Source organism: Sebastes fasciatus, chromosome 3 (genome assembly GCF_043250625.1).
Source record: "Sebastes fasciatus isolate fSebFas1 chromosome 3, fSebFas1.pri, whole genome shotgun sequence".
In the NCBI taxonomy this organism is placed as follows: Eukaryota; Metazoa; Chordata; class Actinopteri; order Perciformes; family Sebastidae; genus Sebastes; species Sebastes fasciatus.
The window spans coordinates 28,849,771-28,876,004 of record NC_133797.1 but is presented as its reverse complement, the minus strand read 5'-3'; the positions used below and the strand labels follow the sequence as shown (position 1 = coordinate 28,876,004).

Genomic DNA, 26,234 nt, shown 5'->3' with positions numbered 1-26,234 from the left:
CACCTCTAGTCTCTAAATCCCGCCTTCCACCGCCTGTGAGAGGGACTGGGGAGTTTAATGTTGTTCCCTCTGCCCGACTAAGATACCCGGGGACCCGTTTTACTTTTTCCTCACCACTTTTTTTGTGTTTTACCTCCCTGACACTTGAAACTGCGTCCAAGAAAAAAAAACTACAACTACTATACTGCAGTTTCAGCCTCCACCGCCTCTACAGAGCAACATTCAAGCAACAAGGTAAGGTGCGTAACAACAGGTGTTTAGCGTCAACTCGACAAAACTCACTTCTTTCAGTCTTCTTTTCCACGGTTTATAGTTGCAAAGAGTGATTTCATGTTGTTGCAGTTGACAGCTGTGAACTTTACCGTGTTTGTTTGGCTGTTTTTTAGTTTTTATTTGACTTTAATCTCAGGTGCGACGGTGGAAAACCTCCTGAGACGCAGGTGCATTCAGCAGGTTGCTGTGCTGCGTTCACGTCCTTCGCGAATTTTCACTAAACAAAAGGTGTCACCATGGGAGATTGCTTAATGGTCATGATGTATTTATGAATTCACCAGTGGATTCTGGTTCATCACTATAAAGTCTTATTTTGTTTGGCCACTTTGTTTTACTTTCCTGCATAGTATCATTTTTTTTTTTTTTTTTAAAGTGTTTTTAAATGCTTATTTATCAGACTTTAGGGTTTCTGTGTTAGACCATGGTGGATGACATACATGCACTGAGATCCTTTCGTTGCATTATTTAACTCCAGGAAAGCAAACACTGTCATGAAACACAGCCAGCCAGCCAGCAAGCCTGCCTGACAAGCTGTACTGGCATCATGACATTTTTACGAGTTCTATTTTTGAGATCAAAATTGTAGACAACACGATGTTGTACAACACGCTGTATGATTATAGCTGTTGGGAGGTTATACAGCTCAATTTGAAAACCCCAAATGGGCTGTCCTATATGATAGAAGTGTAACATTTAATCAATTATTTATTAACTATTAAAGTAATCCCCAACTATTTTGATAATCGATTAATCGGTTCAATTTTTAATAAAAAAAAAAAAAAAAGTCAAAATCTTCTGATTCCAGCTTGTTAAATGTGAATATTTCCTGTTTTTTTAACTCCTTTATGACAGTAAACTGAATATATTTGAGTTGTGGACAAAACAAGACATTTTATTCAAGATTCAAGATTCAGACATTTATAGTCACGCCGGTTATACAAGTACAATCGTGTGAAATGCTTTTTGCTCGGAAGCTCCATTAAACATAATAAGTTATATTACAATTATAAAAGGAAATACTTTGTACAAGGCATATTAAGAACATATACAGTACATAAAGTATAAGATATATGATTGAGGTTCTTTTTGTGTGAGAAGGTGTCGTATGAATTATCTATTTAAAGAGGACGCCATCTTGGAATTTGGGAAACACTGATGGACATTTTTCACCATTTTCTGTCTTTTTTATAGACCAAACAACTAATCGATTAATCGATAAAATAATCCTCGTTAGTTGCAGCCCTGCTATGTGACCTGATGTACTATGGTCCAGAGCCTATTTGGCATGAATGCAATGCTTATCTTTTGCTACCCACACCAGGGTACCTGCTGGGCCTGTTGCACCAACCCCAAAATGATGACTTGATTCCTAAACAAACAAAGAGTCTCTGCCAAACATCAGACTTGGATGTTGATTTAGATTAATTCACATCCTCCAGAAATTCTTTGCAGTGTTGCTTGAACACTGAGGTGTGCCTTTTACCCAAAGCTTAACCGTATTATAAGGGATAAAAGGATAAACCCATCTTGATTGAGACAGGGCTGCCACATTAAGACATTGTGTGTTTGAGTATTAAGGTTGTCATCATAAATGTCATCCCAAGATGACAGGATATTGTGTAAGGATATTTGACTATACTTTTTACCTCTACATCCCTGTTTGCAACATTCACCAGTGCTTCTTTATTTGCATTATGTTAATAGGAAACTGTTTGTGGTTACTTAGTCAGTCCCCTGGTTTATTTGTCTATTCGTTGCGATAACTATTAACTGTTAGTAAAACGGAGCCTGTCGGACCTGTTCCTGTGGTGTGGCAGAGGAGGTTGTATGAGATTATTAAAGTGAGAGGAAAGAGTACAGAGTGTCAGCAGTGTCAGCAGTGACACCGAATGTCTGTAGAGTTGCATTGAAAACAGCATTGCTGACTGAGTTCATGTGTGTTCCTCATGCTGAAAGCCCAGTAGGCCATATTTCCATTGCCTACAGTATACAGTATGTATGAGGAGTAATCCTCTTAGAGGATATTTACATGTATCTACATATAAAATATACACTTTCTGTCAAATGCTGATGAAGCTTAAGGATATAAGGGCATGCAGAGAGATGTCATGTTGTCATTATAAACAGCTCCTCATGAGCCTGGGCATGGGAAAGTCAAGTGTTTTTTTCTCCCACTTTAATTTTGTTTTCACCAAAATTCAACATCTAAAGTCTCTTGACCTTATTTTAACTTATCTACAAAGTGCTCTCATGTTAGATTTAAGAGGACAAGGTTGTTATTTTTTTTACAGATATTACGATATTATCCTTAACCTTCTTCAGTCTTTGAGCTCTAATGTGCCTTTTCACACATGCATGCACTGAGATATATTTGTTGCAGACATTGAATTGAAGCCACGAGGCCAATTTTGTGTTGGCATCTTCATTATCAGAGTCTGATTTGTGAATCATGCTACATTTAATGATTTCATTAGACTTTACAGCTTTTGGGAGGTTACAAATCTGTCTCAAATCTGACCTGAAAGCTAAAGTGAACCGTGTGTCTAATTAGCCCGTTTGTTCTGCAGTGTTTTTCTTTCATTTTTTAAAATCAAAGCCTTACTAACTTGCCAATCTTGGCCTTCAAGGGACCCCATTTGGATTATTTTGCAGCAAACAAACCTAAAATCAGTTAATCACACTCCATTTGAAAGATATGAGGCACAAATAAGCCGCTTGGACTGTCTTGTGTTTGACTGAATATCAGTTCTTGGAAGTCACATCTCTCCTCTCAACAGGGTGCACTGAGCTAATGAACCCCCACTGTGGAAGCAGCGAGGCTGCTCCTCCCGCTGCGCTAAATCAAGAAAATGTTGGTCCAGATTATGGTATTACACAGTGATAATCACTGTATAATTACCTTCTTGTGTCACTCTTAATAGATGAAAATAGCCTCCTGTGAAAGCTGTAATTGGTTTGATATTTAATAAAAACACAACTGAAAGCTGCAACACAAGGCAATTAATTTGAGGTGATAGCAGAGATATGGTCTGAGTTTTTAATTATTTACAACATTTTGTTCGTTGAGGCCTGAGTGGTAGTTTGTTTTGCACAGTTAACTCATCTGTGGGTTAAGTTTTTACAAAGTTATTTTGAGTTTGAGCTGTCGATATAAGGCAGTCCAGTATGGTAAACGAAATAGCACAATATGTCACATGTTTGCATAATCAAATAATCAAATTGATGTTTGATGCAATGACTTGTGTACCACGGTTATACATGACATCGGAGATCAGCCCAACAATACATTTAGCTTGCAATAAGAACGCCCTTCTTGCTTTTGGCGTGTCATTTGTACGCCGTGTAGTCTGTACTGACTGCAATGTAAACACATCTGTGTAAATATGCTACGCTCTGAGCTAGTGACGTGGAATAAACAGTGAGAAAGGCCGCTTATGGCGGGCGGGTGGGGAGGCGTATGGGTCCAACAAACACAGTACGTTTAACCAAGAGGCCGGTGTTTTGTTTTGTAAGTTACATTAGTGACGTTTGTGATGTGTTTTTTAGTGATGTTTGAGACGTATTGTCCGTACTTATGTTACAATGTTTCCGTACGTATTTTACTTAGTTTACATACTTAGTTTAAGCCAAGATTTTACATTTAAGTTTAACTAAGTGGTTTTGTTGCCTCAACCTAACCGCAGATGTTACTATAGTTTTGTTGTGTGGCGTACAAATGTCACGCAAAAAAAGGTAAAAATGTGTCCTCGTGACACGCAGAATGTCCGTGTAATAGCGTGCTGTTTAAACGCCTTTCTGTGAGACTGGGTTGCAGAAATTGCATTTGCTGGTAATAATAATGAAGTCCAAATTGAGCATATCATCACAATATGACTCGATGAATGTCAATGTTAATTATTTATCGTATATTTCTTATTGTTGATTTATTTAAGAAGAAGGGAAAATGATTGTGAAAATACAGCGGATGCAGAGTAATGGGTAAAGCTTAAAAGTAAAGTATAAATATATTTTGCAGGTGGCTTTTGCATGTAGACCATATTTATGAATTGAATATACTCACTAGTAATGTAAATATGATGTGCATGCAGGTAGAGGCATTGATTGTAGATGTTGGAATGATGTCTCCTATCACAATCTCCTATTGATCCCAGCTCTTATGCTTGCCTTAACATATTATGTCTTATAAATTCCTTACTAACTTTAAAATATGTTTCTCTACCTACATGTATTCATCTCCTCTTTATATTCAGCACCGATCGCTCTAACATTTCGTATCCTTTAATTCTCTCAATCCAGATAATTTCCTCAGCCCTCCCTGTGCGCAGGGTAACCAGACTCCATTGTTAGTAACTTAAGTCCTGACGTATCACAGTCCCCAGTAGACAGCGGCTGGTTTCTATAGTTACCGTCAACAGTCTGGGCTGAGAAGTGTTTGTAACGCTATCCTCGGGAACAACGCTGAACAAAATGGTGGCCACCTTGAGTCCTCTTCCATAACAGGCCCCAGCTGTTTGTGGAGAGGAACTCCATATTGTGGACAAACAGGTGGCTGATACACTATACAGTATACATCATCCTGTCAAGATGCTATCAGGAGGCGGTCCGCAGAAACAATAATGGGCTGCGCCATTTGATATAGATTCAGACGTGACGTAAAGAACTCATCGGATGATATGGCGTGATGCGGGAGGTATCTTGTGGCGCTGACAGGAGAAATTAACAACCGTTCAGGGTCATCACAGGGTGCTGCAGCCTATATCACATTGAACGGGAGGCAGCGTACGCCGTGGACCAGTCTGACACATACGGACGTAGAATCACATTCACACTCACAGGCAGTATACAAATTCCTGTTGCACTAAATTTTAGACTGTGGAATGAAATCCACGCAAACATACAAACGTGTAAACTCCCAGAGGGAACTTTAAAGGTTGGGTTTAAACCACTGACCTCTCCCATTTTTATTTGCTTAACTAGGTGTAGCACCTGTTAAGGCTCATAATCTGGAGCAGCGTATTTAAATAGATGAATGCTATCTCCAGTGCTCCAAAAGGAGAGCTTTGAAAGGAGATTGTAGGCTACACACATTATGTAAAAAGGTCAAGAAGTTATTAATCTGCTGCTACACTGTGTCTTGTTTTGCTATAAAGCCCTTATTTAGGCTAAATGTACTTTAAATACTTTATATATGTATATCCTGGTCCAAAGTCACAACCCCACCGTTGCTCATGGAGGGTCATTTATCCATTTTTGCCCAAAGGTCAGCACATTCCTCAAGGTGTAACGCCCTGTTAAGGAGCGTTAGCCATTGTAGATTAGGAAAAAAAAGAGGTTTCCAGCGTTGATGATTAATCCAAGTTGAGAGGTTTGAGAGTGTAGGCATATAGGGCACAGGGCACGACATGGTGGCACGATAATGGCTCTTTGTGTTTGTGTTTGTGAATAGAGTGGCCGGAGGTTTAGAATGACGTTGGTGCGACCCACGCCATGTCAGTGACGGCTGTGCACAGCAGAGTGAGGAGGGATGAAGGGGTGGAATTGAAATACAGAGAAAGAAAGGCAAAGGTTAATAAGGAGAGGTGAACTAATAAATGTGACCAGTGACCACACAGATACTGAGAAGTTGTGTTGTCTCAATACTAGGGCTTTGTATTGGCAAGAATCTGGCGATACGATACTTATCATGATACAAGGGTTACGATTCAATATATTACGATACTCTAAGTCAGGCGATATATTGTGATTTTTTTTTATCTTTTAGAAAAACTGTCATAGTATAAAGAACACAACACCATATGAATAAAATCCTCTTTGCAAATGAAATAAAGTATTAACTGACTTAATCTTTGCATGTAAACTATTAATTATACATCAATACAGTGTTTTTTTGAGAATCGATACAGCATCATAAAACATAATATTGCAATATTCGATTTTTTTTATATTTTCTTACACCCATACTCAATACTACTTGAACTGAAACTCAGTTGAGGATGACGACAAGATTGCATTCATTTCCAGGCCTGAAGTTTGATGCATACATTGTAAGATTTCCCGCTATGTGAAACAGTTGCCATTAGATAACTGTTAAAGATGACAAACTAGATACATCTAATAAGCTGTACTTTCTTTACCTTCTCTCAGTCCTGGTTAGGCACCTTTCTGACATGTGATTTGGTATCAGGCTTATCATTGATGATGTAAGACAAACAGTATTTGGTACTATTTGCACAAATAATTCTCAGTATTAAATGTATACTGTACGTAGGATTCTTTTCTCTAACCCACTTATAATCTAGGATGTTTCATACCTGCTGAACAACATCGATTTAAAGGGATAGATCGGGTGTTTTTGAAGTGGGGTTGTATGAGGTACTTATCCATAGTAGGTGTATTACCTACAGTCAATGATGGTCGGAACGCACCCAGTATCGAAAAACAGACAGGAAGTCCACTGCTGTGGACGGGGGCAGCAGCAAAACATATTTTAGCCTATTAAGAGAAAGGCTGACAATCAATATCATTTTAAGTGTAGGCTATATTTAGAATATTTTCAGACGGCGAACTGAACTGAAAGTGAAACTTATCTATACTGTTTTTTTCCACTGAGTCTAGTGGCTTTGAAGAGAACATAGATAAGTTTCACTTTTAGTTCAGTTCCCCGTCGTAAAGGAGAAGGTGAGCGCTCTCTGATGGCAAGATAAAGCAGTGAAAATATTCTAAATATAACGTACACTTAAATTTATATTGTTTTTTTTACAACCCCACTTCAAAACACCCAAACTATCCCTTTTATTATCTGTATTATGACACTTCTTTGTCCTCTGTTTTTATTTTAATGTCAGGCAATTAACATTGTTCATTTCTTTATAATTGCAGCCATGCTACTACCCTCGTCACTACTACTCCTCCTTGGCCTCCTCACTTGGAGTCCCAATGCATCATGGGCCGCTAAAGTGATCGTGGTCCCACCCATCATGTTTGAATCGCACCTCTACATCTTCAAGACGCTGGCCACGGCTCTGCACCAGGAGGGCCATGAGACCCATTTTCTAATATCCGAGGGTCGTGGGGTGCCCCCCTCCCCTCACTACCACTTACAGCGCTACCCGGGGATCTTTAACAGCACCACGGCTGACAATTTCCTCCAGTCCAAAGTCAGCAACATCTTCTCAGGCCGCCTGACGTTTCTGGAACTGTTCGACATTCTCGACCACTACTCCCAGAACTGTGACGCTGTGGTCGGCAGTGTCGAGGTAATGACCCGCCTCAAGGAAGCCAAGTTTGACCTGCTGCTGGTGGACCCTAACGAGATGTGTGGTTTTGTGATCGCTCACATCCTGGGTGTGAAATACGCCGTGTTCAGCACAGGCCTTTGGTACCCTGCAGAGGCGGGCGCCCCAGCCCCGCTTTCATATGTACCCGAATTCAACTCGTTGCTGACAGACCGCATGTCTCTGGTTCAGAGGATCGCCAACACAGCTGTTTACCTGGTGCAGCGCTTTGGAGTCCGTTACATTGCGTTACCAAAGTATGACCGGATCATGAAGAAACATGGAGTGAAGCCTCAAGTGGCCATGTCTGACTTGGTGCAGGGCAGCCGGCTGTGGATGCTGTGCACCGACTTGGCTCTGGAGTTCCCCAGGCCCACCCTGCCACATGTGGTGTACATAGGAGGCATCCTCACCAAGCCCCCCAACCCACTGCCACAGGTCAGTACTGAGAGACACACAGGCAGCTGACAGCACATGGAGAGATTGGCAAAGATAGACAAAAAGATTTTGTGTGGTGTTTTTTTATCACATTATCAATGGCAAATCAAGTGAGAAACTTTAGAAGGATAAAATAATCAGACAGCAATTTCTGTTTTTGGCTAATCCAGCTAATTAAATACCTGACACATCAAGGTATTTCATCACACCGATTCAAACATTATATTAAATCCAGTGTGGTCATAAATCAGTCCTGCTCATTGATATGAAACATTTCCAACAATGGCCACAAAGGTAAAGGGATAGTTACCATAGTATCAACTAGGGGTGTAAATCATGATGCGATATTATGTTGATTCTTTTGACAACGATATGATATTTGCTGCAATACAATTACAATTTGATTAAATTCAAGGGCCTGCGATCGATTTCAGAAGATATAATATGTCGATTTAATTTATATCAACTCACAAAAGCAACTAAAATATAATTTTACAATTTTATTACTGGGCTCTGTAGGAAGGAGGTGGTGACACAGACGTGCCATGGGAATTTCAGAATAAAGGCTTAGCTTTAAGATGATATGTATTGATGCAATACAAAGACTACGTCATGGTTACAGAGTTTGACATTATGCAAAAGAATGGTTTTATGGGCAGGATGAAAAGCCATATTTGTTGTGCTTTGTATTACATATGAGTATAGCATTTACACATATTTCTTTTTTATTAGACCATTAACAACAGTCCACTAACGATTATTTTCATTGTCAATTAATCGTTGATTATTTCCTTGATTAATTGATTAGTTGTTTGGTCTATAAAAAGACAGAAAATGGTGGAAAATGACGATCAGTGTTTCCCAAAGCCCAAGGTGACGTCCTCAAATGTCTCGTTTTGTCCACAACTCAAAGATATTCAGTTTACTGTCATAGAGGAGTAAAGAAACCAGAAAATATATTCACATTTAAGAAGCTGGAATCAGAGAATTTTGACTTGTTGTTCTTAGAAAATTCAAACCGATTAATTGATTATCAAATTAGTGATTCATTTAATAGTTGCTAACTATCGTTGCAGCTCTAGTCCACTAACACACATGGACGTTTCGGGTTCTGTCTTTCTCAGTATGTGTGTGTCCCTAAGGCTTTCTAGAGATTTAATATAAAAGCAACAGGAAGAGCTTGTTCTGTCCTCATAAATCTATCAATTTCCTATCAACCATTTTTTATTGATTAATGTCAGTTAATTATTCAACAGCTGTCATGAAAACGTTGTGGTAGCTCTTATCTCTCACATCCCATTCAAGAGGACATTTGCATGGACGATCACGCCACCACATTTCTCACTCATGAAGCCTTGGCTGCAACTCAGCTCAGTGTCAGTTCACATGCAGAAAATACACTTACGCGTTTCTCTTCATATTATCTCCTCTTACCTGTTTTAACAGTCTGATAGGGTTGCCCCCTTGTAGTCGACTAGTTTAGTAATCGATCGTTTTAGTCTTAGTCGACTAAGATTTCTTTTGTCGATTAATCGTTTTTAAGCTTTTTCATGCTGAATGACTTATGAGATTCCTTTCGGAGAAACTTTCACAGATCTGTCGATTAAATCAACTAATCGATTGGTCGACTAAATCGTTTAAGTGTTAGTCGACTAAGATTTTCTTTGGTCGAGGACAGCCCTACAGTCTGAGTTTTAGTATTTTTTATTTTTTTGTATCTACCCTTGCTTGTCCCCATTGTCTCCCTTATCATTGGTGACTCTCATTATCAATCCTGCTACAAAGCGACCCTTTATAAACGATGCTGGGGTGAGGACGGGTTTGGGTTGAATGGACGCGGTAGATTTTGAGCAGAGAGGGAGGGCGGTCATGGAGAGCAGAGGCGGGCGGTGACGGGGGGTTAGTCCAGCGTTCGGACGCCGAGAGCGCGGGCCGTCGGTATCTACTGCGGGGGGTTTTGGAATGCCACTCCGGCCAATAGGGAGCATTGTGCCGTGTTGTGTGGAGGGAGTTATAATGGAAGTGGAGGGAGAACGAGGCCATTGTTCTGGGCAGGTCTCTGGGGACACTGAGACTCTTTTATGGGGTCACTGAGGCTGCGTTGTAGGGACAGTAGGGCTGCGCTGCTGGGACACAGAGCCCAGTGTGCCCCTGATGTTGCTCCGTGCCAGGGCCAGCCTTAGCTGCCGCAGCTGGACCGCTAGCCTCCCTCCCTCTACTCGTCCTCCACTGCTATCACTCCAACATGGCTGCTCCCTGATCAGCCACTGTCAGTCCATACGTCTTCACTTAGCAGAAGCTTGTTTACTAAGTAATGTGGATGGATAACTCCTCTGAGTAAAACCTAGAACAGGAACAGGGCCCGAGGAGGAGGAGGATATTATTGTCGTATTTTTCCAAAGGCATGTCATGTTTTCACTGCCTCAGTGAAGGCGTCAGATGGTAGAAACTGATGAGTACCACAGGCCTCCTTCCTTTTCTTTTGATTTAACTATAGTGCTGACCCAACTTGATTGATTGACTCGGTCAAAACCGAGTATATGGCTGGACCGTGTATGGTCAGTGTTACAACCCGGCTCAAAGGTTGCAACAAAAATGGGAGACCAGACGAGTTTAAAAATAGTAACGGTGATATATATCTCAACAGCAGCGTATATATATATCACCAATCAGATATTAGACATCACCAGGTTTGAAAACAAGATGTTCTTTGGAGGGTTGGTCTATACATGGAAATGCAAGAACCCTAACCCTAACCCTCCAGGCTGTGCAGAACTCTCATAACTGGGTCCAACTACCCCAGCCATCACACACTATTGGTCTAAAGGCACCAACGGAGCCAACAGACAGTGTTGCCCAGGTCAAATAGTGCACAAAAGAGACAATGTCTACCAAACTAATGTGGAAGTCTCCCCCTACCTAAACTACCCATCTCAAACTAATCTACCTCACTGGACCCTAGTCTTCATGCAGATTAGCGGGAGGCTCTTTAAACACTGAAACCAGTAGCCTCGGTTAGGCCCCCAGCAAGCTGGTTACCCACCTGACAGCTCTGGATGTGTCCCCGAGACAACTGCTCTGACCGCACACCACACAAAAATAACAAACTAAAAAAACAAACCAACGAGCCCAAATGGACCACATTGCTATGCCTACCCAGGGAAACTCCACAAAAGCTAAAAGTTACTCACTAGAAGACCCTGCAATCACTGCTGATAGCTCACACCTGCCAACCCGTGTTAACACTGGCTGCAGGACCAACAGAACTCCGTGCCACAAAATCACCAGCATGCACAACTCAATACTAACACACCAGAACAAATCAGCAACTTGTTATCCAATTCAGCTGCTTACATTCACCAGCAGAACAGCCTACTCACCACACTCGACCATGTCTCCCAAAAATCTAGATGCACAACTCAATTTACAAAATGAGATGCACCTGCCGACTAGGCTACAACTGATCTCATTCATGAAACCACAGTCTCTGCCAATCAAGCATTAACAACTTGTAGAACCAACTGCACAATACCAATCTAAACTGGGTCAAACAAGTTCGGACGAGCCCCCATTTGTTACAACCCGGCTCAAAGGTTGCAACAAAAATGGGAGACCAGACGAGTTTAAAAATAGTAACAGGCATTTATTTAACAAACTAACAATCAATAACTAAATAAACGTGGAAAGTCAGTAATCAGTGATGTAGGCATGTGTGAAAATGTCTGCTGCAAACAAAACCAAAACAGGTGTGCCAGCCAAGGAAGAGAGCTTTTATCCCAACCACACCAAGCCCAGGTGTGGCTCATCAGCCTGACGACCCTCTCTCCTGCAAAACAAAAGAGAACCAGCAAAAAGACACGGGACACCTAGTGGAGTGGAGGGGTCGTCACAGTCAGTCTGTGAATATATGGCTAAATTGTTATACAAATAGTCAGTGGTCGTGTCTATAATGTTAAATCCTGCGGTACATGTCCACCAGGTCCGACGAGGACACTATTGGATGTGCTGCTCCACTCAACTGGCCGTTCAAGCGGTGACGTATCCTATCGTGGAATACACCTGATTGGTCCCTAGTTTTCTGCTTGCCGTTTCAAACAGGAAACAACACGGCGGCCTGCTCGTAAACTTTCTGTTATTCCATCTAAACAATCCACCAAAAGCTACTTCTGAAAACATTTTAAGTGAGAAATAAGCCATGCCACTGCTGAATCTTGTTTCATTTTAGAACTAGATCGCCTAGTTTGACAGCTTGGTCCAAGTTCTTTGTCTAAAAGCAAACAAACATACACATAGACACCTTAGCTCCGTCAATATGATGTAATGTTAACTTTTTGAATGCTCATGAATTCATACCTCTACTTCTGCTGATCATCTGTGAGATTTGGAGCTATTTCTTCTGCAGAAAATAGTTGAAAAGCAGAACAGTTGTCAGTGATGTTTGGGGATTTACCCAAGGTAACCGGGAAGCTGTTTCTAGAGAGACACGCTGCTGTTGAGTATTCTTTGAGCATCACAAAAGAAATTCCTTTCACCTCAATTGTATGGAGCTGGCAGCAGAAACCTCAGATATATTTCAAAGCTTGGCACATAAAACCGAAACTGTCTGCTTGGCGAGATGCCAAGGGTATAGGAGGAAATGTAGTTTGTTGTGATTTAGGTGAACTGACCCTTTAAGGATGTGTTGAGAATGTATGGATGAGAGGAGAACGTTTTTGAGTGGACTTTTTTGTCAATACGTAGGATATTTAATATGGCTGGTTTTCTCTATTGACTTTTGTGTAGTTTTATGGTGTTTTGTAAATTATTGTTAATCAGCAGCGCTGCGAGTTCAAGACGAGTTTCCCCACAGATACAATAAAGTATATTGTTTTGCTGTCCCCATAATAGACCAGCATTTGTGTGGTTTCCAATTATATATTTATCAAGGCAATGCAAACATAGTTTTCATTCTGTACAAACGGTGCTTTGAGAAAAATGGGGATCTCTTGCGGAAATCTGCTACTTGCCAATTTGTTTATTGGTGTATTTTAAAGCACCTTGGAACAGGCAGCGATTCAGAAGAGATCAAAACCATGGCACACTAATGGAGAATAAAGGTTGACCAAATAAAACTGTATATTTTACTGTAGTGTTCTCAGTATTCCCGGTCTATAGTGGATCTGAGTGAAACGACATTTTATTTTATGTGTCAAAAACAGGAAGTTCTTGTGCCCTGCAGATGCTGTGTGATGAAATGAGGTCATCTAGATGTAAAATCATTAGGTTAATCATTACTGGTCCATTAAGATTAGTCACTTTGTGGACTATCAACATTGTTCATTAATGTCGTAATATTAATGATGATGATGATGATGTATAATGCAACGCTGGGCACCAAATTGCAAAATGCAAGGTCAGCACATCCTTACTTGCAGTTCTCTGAGGCATTAACTTAAATATATTTAACAGCTTCATGCATTAGACATCCTCTGTACGGCTTGATAAACTTCTGCTGTGGACATTTCTTATGTTAAGTATTTCCTGGGTTTTAATTTTAGAAGTCTACTTGGAAATATCTTACCAGCTGCAATATGATAACTATAGGTTGTTGGTTTATAGTCTGGGAGTTTCTCAGTTTATCACCTGTTGTTTTTTCAAATTACATCATAAAAACATTTCAGTGTATTATATGGTCATTGATAAGGTTATTCTGCAAAGTTCGGTGAGGTTTATGACCTCTCACATTTATCTGTGGACCTATAAATCATTCAGAATATGTGTGAAATAAACCTCCCTTGTAAAGCGATAAGGACGACAACAGTGTTCAAAATTTATGTTTTATTGATGTCAGCTATTTATCTTTAATGCACTAAAAATAATCTGAACCGGAGCTCAGCTGTTAAATTGCAGTGATCACATAATATCTCTCCAATTTGGGTCATTTGAATGCTTTCCAAAACGAACAAGAATGCATCTACTATGAAGGAAGGGACTGGTGAGGTAAAAAAGGAAGGAAAAAATGATGTTTGCTTTGTATTATTATAAATCTTTTTTCATGGGTAAAGAAACTACAAAATGTATTTTGTTTTTTAGCCCTCATTGTCTTTCTCTCATATTCCCACAGGAGTTCGAGGCGTGGGTGAATGACACAGCGGAGCATGGCTTTGTGGTCGTGTCGTTTGGAGCCGGGGTCAAGTATCTTTCCCATGACATTGCTCACAAACTGGCAGGAGCCCTCGCCAGGCTGCCGCAGCGTGTCGTCTGGAGGTAAACTAGCTGTTTTCTCACTCATGAACACAGCCACCTTTACTGGCCAACCTTGAGACCTTAAAAAAGGGAGGATTTCAAAACCAAAGCAGGGGTCTGGGGGTCCTTCCCATGAAAACATTTAGTTTGTTTCCTGCATTCTGGTGACTTTAAAAGAGTGAAAATAACAAAATAATAAGTACACTGTAACAGCATTTTTATCTTCAACTTTTGACTTTCGGCATTATACATGCTGTACAGTGCCAGAACCAGTCTCAGATAACGAAAAGGAAAAAAAAGTGTGGAAATTTGTCATAAATCCGGAAATATTACAGGAGAATTGTGACCCCAATAGGAAACCGGGAAAATGGGGAGGGTTGGTAAGTATGGACACAGCTGTCACTGGGACAGATGCGAGCTCCAAGTTACTGACTTTCCTCCACTCAGCACTCTAGATGTCTGGGGATATCAGAAATTGTATTCATTGTTTTATATGGAACCTGCCTAATCAGCTATACTACTTCTGTTCAATGACCCATCATAAAATAAATGCAACATGTTGTTCCTCTCTGACGGTCTTCGTCTTGAAACCAAAGTCCATATTCCCACCTCACCACCTCATTTGCTTCAGGCAGGGTGTTATCTGAGGTCGTCCAGTAGTTTAAACAGCATCGAGTAGTGGATCCTGACCATTAAGAGACTTTGTTCTCTTCTCAGGGAAACTAATGATAATGGCTTGACATTTTAATGATGGGAAGACCTTTGCATTTTAGCAAAGTCACATAAGATACGTGATTTATGCAGAACATTTGCTCAAACACCTACATGCTCGTGCTATAGGTGTTACTGTTACAGTGGTCTGACAACATGACATAGCCCTGGGACAGATGAGGAAACTATCTGTGCATGCACCATGAATGCAGAAGTTTTATGTGTTCAGGATGAAATAATAACTTCACAGAGTTATCTAAAATGGTTGTGCTTGCCCAGTGAGAGAGATAGGTGTGATTCAAATCTCTTGTAATCATTTACACACAGTCCCATATCAATGATCCACCGACTATGACCTGAGCAGGAAAACACGAAAAATAAGAGGAGGCCAAGTGGGGCGGATAGAGGAGAGAAAAGAAATGTGACTCCTAGTTTCACGGTGTTTAAAAATTCCATCCATGAACCTGTTAATCCTTAACTCTTATCTCAGTATGTTTAAGAGTGATTCATTGACCACATTCACATTGTTTTTGTGTAATTTTTATCCCATTATGAGTAAAGAATAGTTAATGAGAAATCCAAACTGACTGGCTTGAGGTTATAAATAAATAGAATTTGTGTATACAGGTCAATCTATTCTGGGATGTCCAAGTAGTGCATTACTCAGCTCCCAAACCTGACTTTTCTATAGGTACAGGGTGTAGCTGGGTTAATGTTTGAAGAGGTTGGTGAAGGTCTTCACTTGTACAAACACACTACGCAATTAACAATGATGTCACAACTGACAGCATGGTCAAGTAACCTTTTATTATGCCTGGTCCAGATAAGTACTAATTTATATGTTGTATTTGGATCATAAATTTCAATTCCAGTTTTGCTGTAGTTAGTTTTCAAGCTTTCAGTTTCAGTTTTATTTCTACTTTGTTTCGGTTTTAGCTCTAATTTTTAGCAAGAAGTTCAAAGTAAATGTTTTTATTGACGCAATAATGCAGATGGATCACCGACCTTTGAATGTTGTTGACAACGGTTCTTCGTTTGTTTTTCAGTTATTGCATTGTAACCATTAACTGTCATTAATGATGATATCACATTGTTCCACGCGTTTGCATGTCACACAGTGCGACATGCAAATAACCAACTGCACTAAAGTTGGATTCAGGTCAAAGTTACCCATCAAAGAGAGGTCAGAGGAGTGAGGATAAGAAATGTTAAGGCCTTGGCAAAGAACCTTGGGCTAACTTTTGATTTATCCTTTGAGCAGCATGCCAGAAATACCATCCAGGCTTGTTTTTATCAATTAAGGAACACCTCCACGATAAGACACATGCTCAGTTTTAATGGTACTGAAAAAAAGCACATGCTTTTATATCACTGTAGCTCTCTTTTTACCTGTTTAAACTCTGTCTCACAATTGCTATATATTCAGCAGACAATCCTTAACTCAGTCTAGCAGGTTCTGTCATAGCCTTCCAATTTTAGCATCACTGAAAATTGTAATAATTATCTACAGGCCCATCTATGGTCTGGCTCCAGGTTATATCAAAGGACTTTTAACCCCTTACAGTCCAGCCAAGCCCTTAAGATCTGCTGATCAAAACCGTTAAGCTCTGCATGGATTTTTATACCGCTTGATGTGTTATAAGGAAACCAACGCTTCCTCATTCTCAAACTCTGCTCTCGAGGGATGCAAAACTGAACTGTAAAAAAATGAACCGTTTGATGACGTAGAAACTGAACCGTAGGCTTGTGGAACCGTTGCACCACTATTAAATACAAGCCAGCTAATTAGCTGAAGAGGTGCCAGAGATATAGAAGAGGCAATTATCTGAACATGCATGGCCTACTTGACCATTAAAGCTGCAGTGGGTAGAAATGGAGCAAATATGATTTTAAAAAAAATATTTTTTATAAAACGGGTCACTATATCCTGACAGCATTGCATGAGAAAAAAATCATGTGCCTCTGTGTCCTCTGGTGTCCTCCGGTGTCCTCCGGTGTCCTCCAGTGCACCTATTGGCATCTGCAAGATTTCACAGACCGGAGCACAACAACCAGTCAGAGCTGATCTGGAGTCTGCCGTCTCTGAGCAGCTGTCAGTCACTCACAAACTCTTATCAAACGGTCAAACTAGGCAGCGCTGATCAAATATGAATCAATATTCTGTTACTGTAATGCCTATTTCTCTCCTCAGATGTTTTCAGAAACATCTTGTAGTGTACTGTTTAGCTGTAAAATGAGAAAGTTTGTGACCCAGCAGCCAAACTTTTTTATTTTATTTTACAGCAAAACGGTACAATACAAGATGTTTGATGTATTAAGATGTATTAATTCATATTTGATCAGCGCTGCCCAGTTTGACCGTTTGATCGGAGTTCGCGAGTGATTGACAGCTGCCTCCTTTGAATGAACAGCCAATAGGAACGCTCTCTCTCTCTCAAATGACCGTGATTGACCAAAGTCTCCCGTCACGGGCTAGATTTTTTAAAGCCTGTAAACAGAGCCGTGAGGAGGAGCAGAAGTCTAGTTTTCTCTCACAACACTTCAATTACAATATGCTGAAATGTTATTATGGAATTCTTGCCACAATGATGCCAAAAAACATCCTGCCTACTGAAGCTTTAAGTAGCCTTCCTTATTTCATGTATAAAGACAGTGTTATGGCTTCATATAATATAGAAATCTAATTCCTTACTACTGTTTGTTTCTTCTTCTTTCTAATATGCAATACAAACCAAACTGTGGGCTTGTTGAGCCGTTGTACCGTTGCTCTCAGGTTCCTAATTTGTGTATGTTATACAGGGTGGGGCTGAGATGAGTTTCTGCTTTTTGATTTTTTCTTCTGTAAAGTGTGACTGCTTATATTCCTCGCTGGCCTGTACTCACCTTTTTGAGTGTGTCTCTGCAATATTTGCAGTTTTATTGCAGGGAAAAGAGAATATTGAGCATAGAGCTGTGGAAAAAGCAGCATACTGTGGCAACAGCAGACACTCACTATATGGCTGGATATGTGGGTGTTGGAGAACTGAATGCATTTTAGTGGCTGCAGCTGGTCAGAGTCCCTGGTGTGATCTAAGAGGATCAGATTGTGGTTGTCGAAAAGCTTGCCAGGGTTGTGGGCAAAAGGTACTGTGTGTTGTAATGAGTGCTGCTGGATTAGCCTTGGCATGCGACATGTGTGAGGAACAATGTGGGATAATTTTGTGTGGAACATTACAAAGGCAAATCCCACTGACCTTTTACAGTGAGATATCAGACAATGATGCTCCAGGTCTGTAGGTGAAGTGAGGCAACGATCTGAAACGTGTAACTACAGGCAGGAGACTCTTGTAACCCCCCAAGACTTCTGGCTTCCAGTGGCTCTCCCAAACTAATGGAAAAAGGAAGAGGGCTGACGAGACGGACAGGGACCAGGCCAAATGAATCGTGTCATTGATAATTGGCTGCATGAATGTAGGCTTTGATTGGCAGGACAGTGAATTGGTGCTTTGTTGAAGAGAGAAAGAGAGATGAAAGACTTTGGGTTAGGGAGGGACGGAGACAGAGATGGCCGGATGGGGGTCGTAATGTTGCATGCATATGTATTGTACGCTACCATTTGTTGGAAAATGCTTCCGCACACACAACCGAAAACGCCAACAAACACACGCACACAAAGCTGTACACATTCACCACCATCCGTAGAAGACAAAGGGTTGAAACCTAAATGTCTGGGTGAACAAGCGAAGCCCTTCTGCTTTTTGCTTTTTGTTTAAGGGACAAGAGATCAACATTAAATTCCCCTTTTGTTCACTTTCTGCATCATGTAAATGTTAGACTCACTGAATTAATTTAGCTTCCTCTATACAGTATATACGGTTTATCTTGTCCTCACTATACATACTGTACATCCTCTACCCTATGCATTTCCCCCACGCCAAGAAGAAGTATCACCAATGAAAGATCAAGATTAAGAAGTACAACACAGTATTTATCTCGTAGAAATACAAATAATGTCCACAAGAGTAAAAGTGAAGAGTTGACATAAGTCAACAGTATTTACAATGTTATATTAGCAATGCATTAGCGTCAGACAGCAAGTATAATGGCTAGCTTGGTTAGTAGAAAACTTATGGCAGAAAAACAAAATTAAAGGAATAGTTCAACATTTTGGTAAATACACTGTAGGGCTGTGAAATTAATCAAATTTCAATTACGATTTTGGTTACGATTATTCCATTTCGCAATGACGCTCTCGTTTTGTCTTGTGTTATAAATCCAGTGGATCCCTTTACTTTACAGCGGTGCACTTTTGCCCCGTTTGACGGGTCAGGGATGGCCGCTCAGTGTGGGAGGATCCCCTCGTGGGAACTCTCCCCGGTGCTGGCAGGCCCTCGCCCGGCGTATTTCGGGCTCTAAGTTGGCTTGGAAAGGCCCGGGGTGAAGGTGGCGCTTTACATGACACCTCACCCGGACCTTGCTGCCACTTAAGTGCTCGCTGTGCCCTCTCTCCCAGACTATCAACCGGGGGGCGGACTGTCCTTGTTTCCACCTGCTTCCAGTCTGTGTGCTAAGCTAAGCTAACTGGCTGCTATAGCTGTAGCTGCATACGTACTGTACAGACATGAGAGTGGTGTCAATCCTCTCTTTGAACTCTCTGCAAGAAAGTGAAGAAGTGTGTTCATCCAGAATGTGAAAATGTTCTAGCAAAAGAGTCACAAAACAGTTGAAATAAAGACGTTCTTACAGATAATGTTCCAACAAAGGTATTTAGGGAGTAGATATAAGATATCTGTCAACATTTGATTGTCACAGATCTGACAAACATGAAATGAATATCAAATACTAGTAACTAACCAACTAATATTATCCACTTTGACATTATTTTGGTGTTCACACGTGATGACAGCATAATCTGCTAAACGTTGAGCTCAACTGTAGTAGCTCATCATTACTTCCTTTTTTTCCTTCCTTAGATTCTCTGGAGTTCCACCCAGTAACCTTGGCAACAACACCAAGCTTGTTGATTGGATGCCTCAGAATGACTTATTAGGTGAGTACATTACGAGGACACCACATGCTGTAATGTGTACCAGTTCTCTTATCAACAGTCTTACTCAATTGCACCATATAAACTGGAATGTATTTGTCTGGTTGCAGGCATGTTTTAACACATAGCTGATGCTTGGTGTTTTTATATGAGATGGTCGTACTGATGGTGTGTGCGGACTAGGTTTTGCGTGGGTGGGTTCCTCCCATTGTCTACCTACTTATTAACCACAGTAGTGGGTAGAACGTGAATGTGTAAACCACGTTTGCCATGTTTGTGCCTGTCAGGAGGAATGAGGAATGTACAACAACATTCAGACGTTGACAGCTAGCATTGTATTCTTGCATTGGCGTAATAGCGCCGTGGTCAACCAAACCTGCAGATACTGAGATGTTCTGCCTGTCTGGCTTTCTGGTAGGACAGTGAGAGGCATTTTAAAGGGACTCTTCACCACAAAACAATTAAATGTGTCTTTTCTATTACTCTGTTGCACCAAAGTGCAATTGGAAGTGTTCTCTGGCCTCGCCTGGAGCACAAATATGAAGACAATTTCTAAATCGGTCAAGCCGTTTTCCTGAAAAGTGAGTTTTTCTTATCATATTACATGTAGTATCTGGGCACATGATGGGACTACTGTCGTTCCATGTGCCCAAATACTAGACATAGTATAATAAGAAAATGTCTGTATCTCAGAAACTACAAGGAGCACAATCAAGTATTTGGTATCAATGAACTCATAACAAGTTGAATATCAAATATATACACACTTATGCAGTGTAAAAGAAATATAAAAAATCCTATGAAAAACATTTAATAAACACAATGTTAGCGTTATTCCTTATTTTATTTTTTTAAATCCTGACTTTTACTTTTAATAAAAGTGATTTTTTTTTCATGTGATCTCAAAAATTCCAATTTGTTCTGTTAGATACTTGCCCAAAATATTTCCGTACCAATTTTCAAGACTTTTGATCAATTAAAATCAATGTTGTAGCATTTATTTTTATCATATTAAATATAGTCTTCGGGCACAAATAGGTTATTAAATACAGCAACCATCTCCCTCCAGATATAATAACATTTGTGGACTAGTTTTAATTGAAGCATGTCCTCCAATTGTCTTTATCTATTGAGAGGAAAGAAAGTTTTTATAATTGATGTCTGTGAGTTTCTGTGTCGTTCTCTTTGGGTATAGGAAATAGGAATGTAGCTGTTGAGATTTTATTTTTTTCTGTATTGAGCGCCTAAAACTAAACTTCCAAACTTCAGTAAATCATACTGAAACTATGCCATGAAAATAAAGCATTTACATTGAAATTTCTCCCTTCATAAAAACACTGACTGAGGTATTTTGTTAATTATGCTGCTCAATGCTCCTCCCTCTACGTTCACAAAGTGGGGAGCAACAGTGAAATACTGCTGAGTGTGCAGCAGTTTGTGGGTATAAACTGTAAACAATACAGCCAAATAAGCACCCTGTCAAAAAATGACTAATGAACATAACACCCAACATGCAAAATAACATCCCACATCCCTCCTGTCATGTAGGCCACGCCAACACGAGGGCCTTCCTGAGCCACGGCGGCCTAAACAGCATCTACGAGGCCATGTACCACGGGGTGCCGGTGGTAGGTGTGCCCCTGTTCGGAGACCACTATGACACCATGACGCGCGTGGCAGCCAAAGGCATGGGTATCATGCTATACTGGAAGTACATGACCGAGGAAGACCTGCACACAGCCCTGACCAGCGTCATCAAAGACACCAGGTTAGAGTCACACACAGATGCTTTGTGTATTAGTGTTATTGTTCATCGGTGCCATCTGGTGACCTTATATGGAATCACCGCTCTTTGACTCTTTCATATGATCGTGCTCTCATGAGTTTGTGCCCTCAAGCATGCAGAAAGATTGTCTCCTTGTGTCTTTATATCCTTGTTTCCTACCTCCCTACCTAGGTATCGCCAGCAAGCGCGCACACTCTCCAACATTCACAAAGACCAGCCAGGCCATCCTGTGACCAGGGCCGTCTACTGGATCAGCTACATCCTACGTCACCACGGTGCCAACCACCTGCGCTCCGCCGTATACGACGTGTCCCCCTATCAGTACTTCCTGCTGGATGTGATTGTCACTGTAGGGGCCGCCGTTTTTCTGATTGTCTTCGCACTGCGAAGGTTGGTACGATGGCTGAGGGGGAAGGCCGGGGACCAGAGCAGAGAAAGCGGCGGCGTCACCAGGGATGACGGCAACACGGCCAACGGACACTGCCATAGCGAGAGCGTGGCCAACGGGAAACACAAACGCAACGGCTCCTTGAAAAGCGAGAAGAAGATAAATTAATGTTATGAATGGCCAAGAGGGACGAGGAAGAAGTTGCCCCAAGGACTCAGCTCTAGGTTTTGGTGTAGTGGTTTTTATAAAAGCTTTGAGAGAAAGCTGTTCTTAGGTCTGCGTCGAGAGGCAACTGCTACTCGGAGCGAGCAAGAGGCTGTAGGAGGATACACAATGTGGGGGACGGAGCAAGGCATCGGGTGCTCAAAAATCTGTGTGTGCGTGTGTGTGTGTGGGTGTATGTGTATGTGTGCACTGAGGCGAATTTTAACGAAAACTCTAACAAAAGCGGCTACAGCAATACAACAGCGAATTGGAAAGTCACTGAGGATGAAACACGGGAAAGACATATTGGGAGGACATTGTTTCTTCATTGTGCGTCATCTTCTCCTGTCTTCCTGCCTTCCTCGCCACTAGTGGAGGGATGATGAAGAGGGGAGCGCCAACCCCTCATCCTCAGAACAAAAAACAAGAAAACACACTTTTTGAAAATAGTTCCGATTTCATGTTTTTAACCGCAAACTTCCACACATGTCTGGTAAAACTGTAAATAGAGGACAAATCTATTTATTACTGTACGAATGCATTTTAATGATGGACCTTTTTAACCTTATCTTATTTTTAATTTATTTCATGTATCAACGGTGTGATGGTAGATGTGCACTCCCTCCTCTCAACCTTGTGTGCTTCATATCGGTGAAACAAAACAAGACTGACAGCTGCAGTCATTAAAAGTCTGCACAGCAGTTGCATTATCCACAATATTCACGGTGGTCTAGTTAATCAGAGTGTTGATAATATTTTCACATGGTAGTGCCATCCCGTGACTGCACTTAGCTGTGCAGCGTTCCCGTTGTCTCTTGACTGACCGTTTGTTCTCTGTTTGGCTTCTCCGTGTGAAAAGGGCGATGGTGTTATCATCAAAAAGATATAATAATGAGGACTACCTACCGAGGATGCTGTGGATAGGCCGAGCCAGATCATAAACGTGCTCACCCAAGTCAGGTGATCAGGGATGAGTCAGAGCATTATTGATTTATGATCCCCTGCTTCGTCAGTCCCCCTCATCTATTTATTAATTAGGATTCATCACTTGATTGCCATTTTTAGTGCTACACTTGACATTGTATGTCATTCCTCCACGATTCTTTTGATGGATCTAACATGCTAGTTTTAAATCACACAGTTCAGGTAGAAATCCGTCCACTGCTTCTCTTCTGCAAGTTAGATTAAGCTATTGAGGTTCATGTAGGTAGACCCTTATGTAATTGTATTAACTATGAGTGTGAATGATTCACATTCTGTACGTGGCCTTTTATAATGCAAATATTTGTTTATGCAGTATGCTTGAATACGTGTGTGTGTGTGTGTGTGTGTGTGTGTGTGCTTGTTGCTGTTTCAATGCTCTAGATCACTGTACAGCTTTAGACTGAGTGTATGGATGAAACCAGGCCCACTGAGAGTCATGTAAAAACAACCCTCGGCGTTTCTGCCATTCTCTGAAGTCATCATAAGTGTATGTATTCCCATGCAATGGATTTGTTCTTTTCATCCAATAAGACTGAAGTTGCCTTCTTTTTTTTTTTTAATCATCTTATTTGTCAATCCACTCCACTTTATTTTACTCTTGTTTCCCGGCCACCGTGTCTGTTCATTCTTAATGCAGGATGGAGAAAGGGCGTAAGGAGGGTGAAAGAGTGACTTAGTTCCGAAAACAAAGGTGAACCCCGCTAGTTTCTACAATGAATAATGCCGTGTCACGGTGACACTGATCCCCCGCAGCGAAATTCTCTTTTCTTGAACCCCCGTCGAGGAGATCAAAGTACAGGGCGAGCTGGGAGAGTATCTGTGGAGTTTGTGGGGATTCGGTATCCTGCTAATGGACATTTCAGACGGACAGGTGCTCACGGACATGGGACATAAAAATCTCATGAACATGTGACCTGCGGTTATCAAACCACCAGGCCGGACTTACTGTATTTTCCTCCTTTGGTCCAGCAGCACAGCCCATGATATCTCCTTTTTAAAGTTTAAAACCACAATTGGCATTCTAGCAAAGAGATTGTTTACCAATTTATTATGAAGCCTCACACGTGGACAATAAGAGGAATGTATTTAAAGAAGACAGAATAAATGCTACCACTAACACCCGACCGACATGTATATTCACAAATCCTGTATGATAATTGAGAAAAAGCTTCATGACCTTCCTTTCTCTGTGAGCTACACTTAACACTTGCACAGCCCGACTCAGCCCTGCTGAAAAACAGACTATTATACTTGAATCATCATCATCATCTATAACATGTGGGTATGCTAGGTGGGCCTGCAGGTGCTACACAAGCTATGAACAGGGTCTGGAGAGAAGAAATAAATAGTGAAGATACATATTTTTTCATCATTATTTTCAGTATTAATGTGTAGCCCACATAGTTAAATGTCCACCCATCCTTTACTACTCTCTCGTTTCTGACGCGTCTCCGTTCTTGTGATGTTCGTATTTCATCAGCTTTCTTTGTTCCGTCTCTAATAGTGCACTTGCTTGTTCCATTCGTCCACCTCTTTGTCTTACTCAGGTGTATTCGGCTGTCATTGTCTTCTTGTCTTCCTCCTCCTTCCCTCTTAAATATTAGATGTCTCCACTTACATGCTATTTTTTTTTTTTTTTTTTTTAAACCTTCATTTTACTTTGATTTTAAAATGACAAAGTCCTCAATTTTCCTGTCATGTGTGTCCATGTTGTAAATAGAACAGTGTAAACAAAATACTAATGCTGAATAAAAATGACATATTTTGTTTGCAGATGATTGAAATGTTTTTTTTCTCACATAATGGTTCCGGTATATTGGATTGCCATGGCCGGAGCCATTATGTTTTCGGGTTGTCCGCCTATCCGTCCGGTCAACTCTCGTGAACGCGATATCTCAGGAACGTCTGGAAGAGAATTTCTTCAAATTTTGCCACAAAGGTCCACCTGTACTCAAGGATGAACTGATTCGATTTTAGTGCTCAAATGTCAAGGTCACTGTGACCTCACAGCCATCCCATTTGCTTGATATCTCAGGAACGCCTTGAGCAAATTTCTTCAAATTTGGCACAAACATCCATTAGGATTCAGGGATGAACTGATTAGAATTTGGTGGTCAAAGGTCACTTTGACCTCACAACACATATTTTTTGGCCATAACTCAAGAATTCATACGCTAATTATGACAATTTCATGGTAATGTCTAACAGTATAAAATGATTAAGTGATGACATTTTGGACAGACATGGATGTAAACTAAAGATGACAGATGAAACCGTGAATGAAAAGCCCAGAAAAAGTTGAACTGTAACTACTAAAGTATGTATAATTACATTTTTGCTTCTCCTAGTAGATAATTGCTCGTTGCATGTTATCGGTGCCGCATTACAACAATATTGAACAGAAAACATACAGTCCGTGTTTTTGAGAGCTGACAAGGCGGATGTTGATTACAGTGTGCGACGCTGCCAGTCTCCGTCTGATAGGGTGATGTACGTATAGGCTTTCCGTCGGGAATTGTTACCAGGCAGCAAAGAGGTTTTGAGGGTATCAAATGGTAGAATCATCTAAAGTAGCCAATTATACAGACGCATGCACACAAGCCGGGTGGAGAGATAGGGTTATCTAATGCTGTATGCTCGTGCTGATTGAGACTGGGGTAACAAAACACCCGGCCTGGTACCCTGCCTCGCTCACCGGCCCTGTTAATTATTCACAGCGCCTGCAGGGGCCCGCAGACCTCACACACACACACACACACACACACACACACACACACAAAGTCAAAAGCATCTGCAGGTATATGTTTAATTTACGCTCTTGAAGTTGTTTTCTTTTGTTGTCGCTGGTGGCCAAATCGGGCGCTGTTCTATTAACTGAGACAGGAAGGGGGGAAGAAGTGGAGGGCAGGCCTCTGCTGATGAGGA

At 41.0% G+C, this 26,234-nt stretch overlaps 1 protein-coding gene across 2 annotated transcripts; it reads left to right on the top strand.

Annotated features, from left to right (window-relative positions):
- On the top strand, positions 1-25,084 carry ugt8 (UDP glycosyltransferase 8). Of its 2 annotated transcripts, none has more exons than XM_074630016.1 (6): positions 1-234; positions 7,153-7,985; positions 14,089-14,231; positions 19,874-19,950; positions 21,496-21,715; positions 21,905-25,084. In XM_074630016.1, the coding sequence occupies exons 2-6, from the start codon at positions 7,155-7,157 to the stop codon at positions 22,287-22,289; spliced, it is 1,656 nt and encodes a 551-aa protein (XP_074486117.1). In that variant the 5' UTR covers positions 1-234; positions 7,153-7,154; the 3' UTR covers positions 22,290-25,084. The 2 variants fall into 2 exon arrangements, with proteins under 2 accessions (XP_074486117.1, XP_074486116.1); XM_074630015.1 differs by having other exon boundaries at positions 41-239.
- The last annotated feature ends 1,150 nt before the right edge of the window (positions 25,085-26,234 follow it).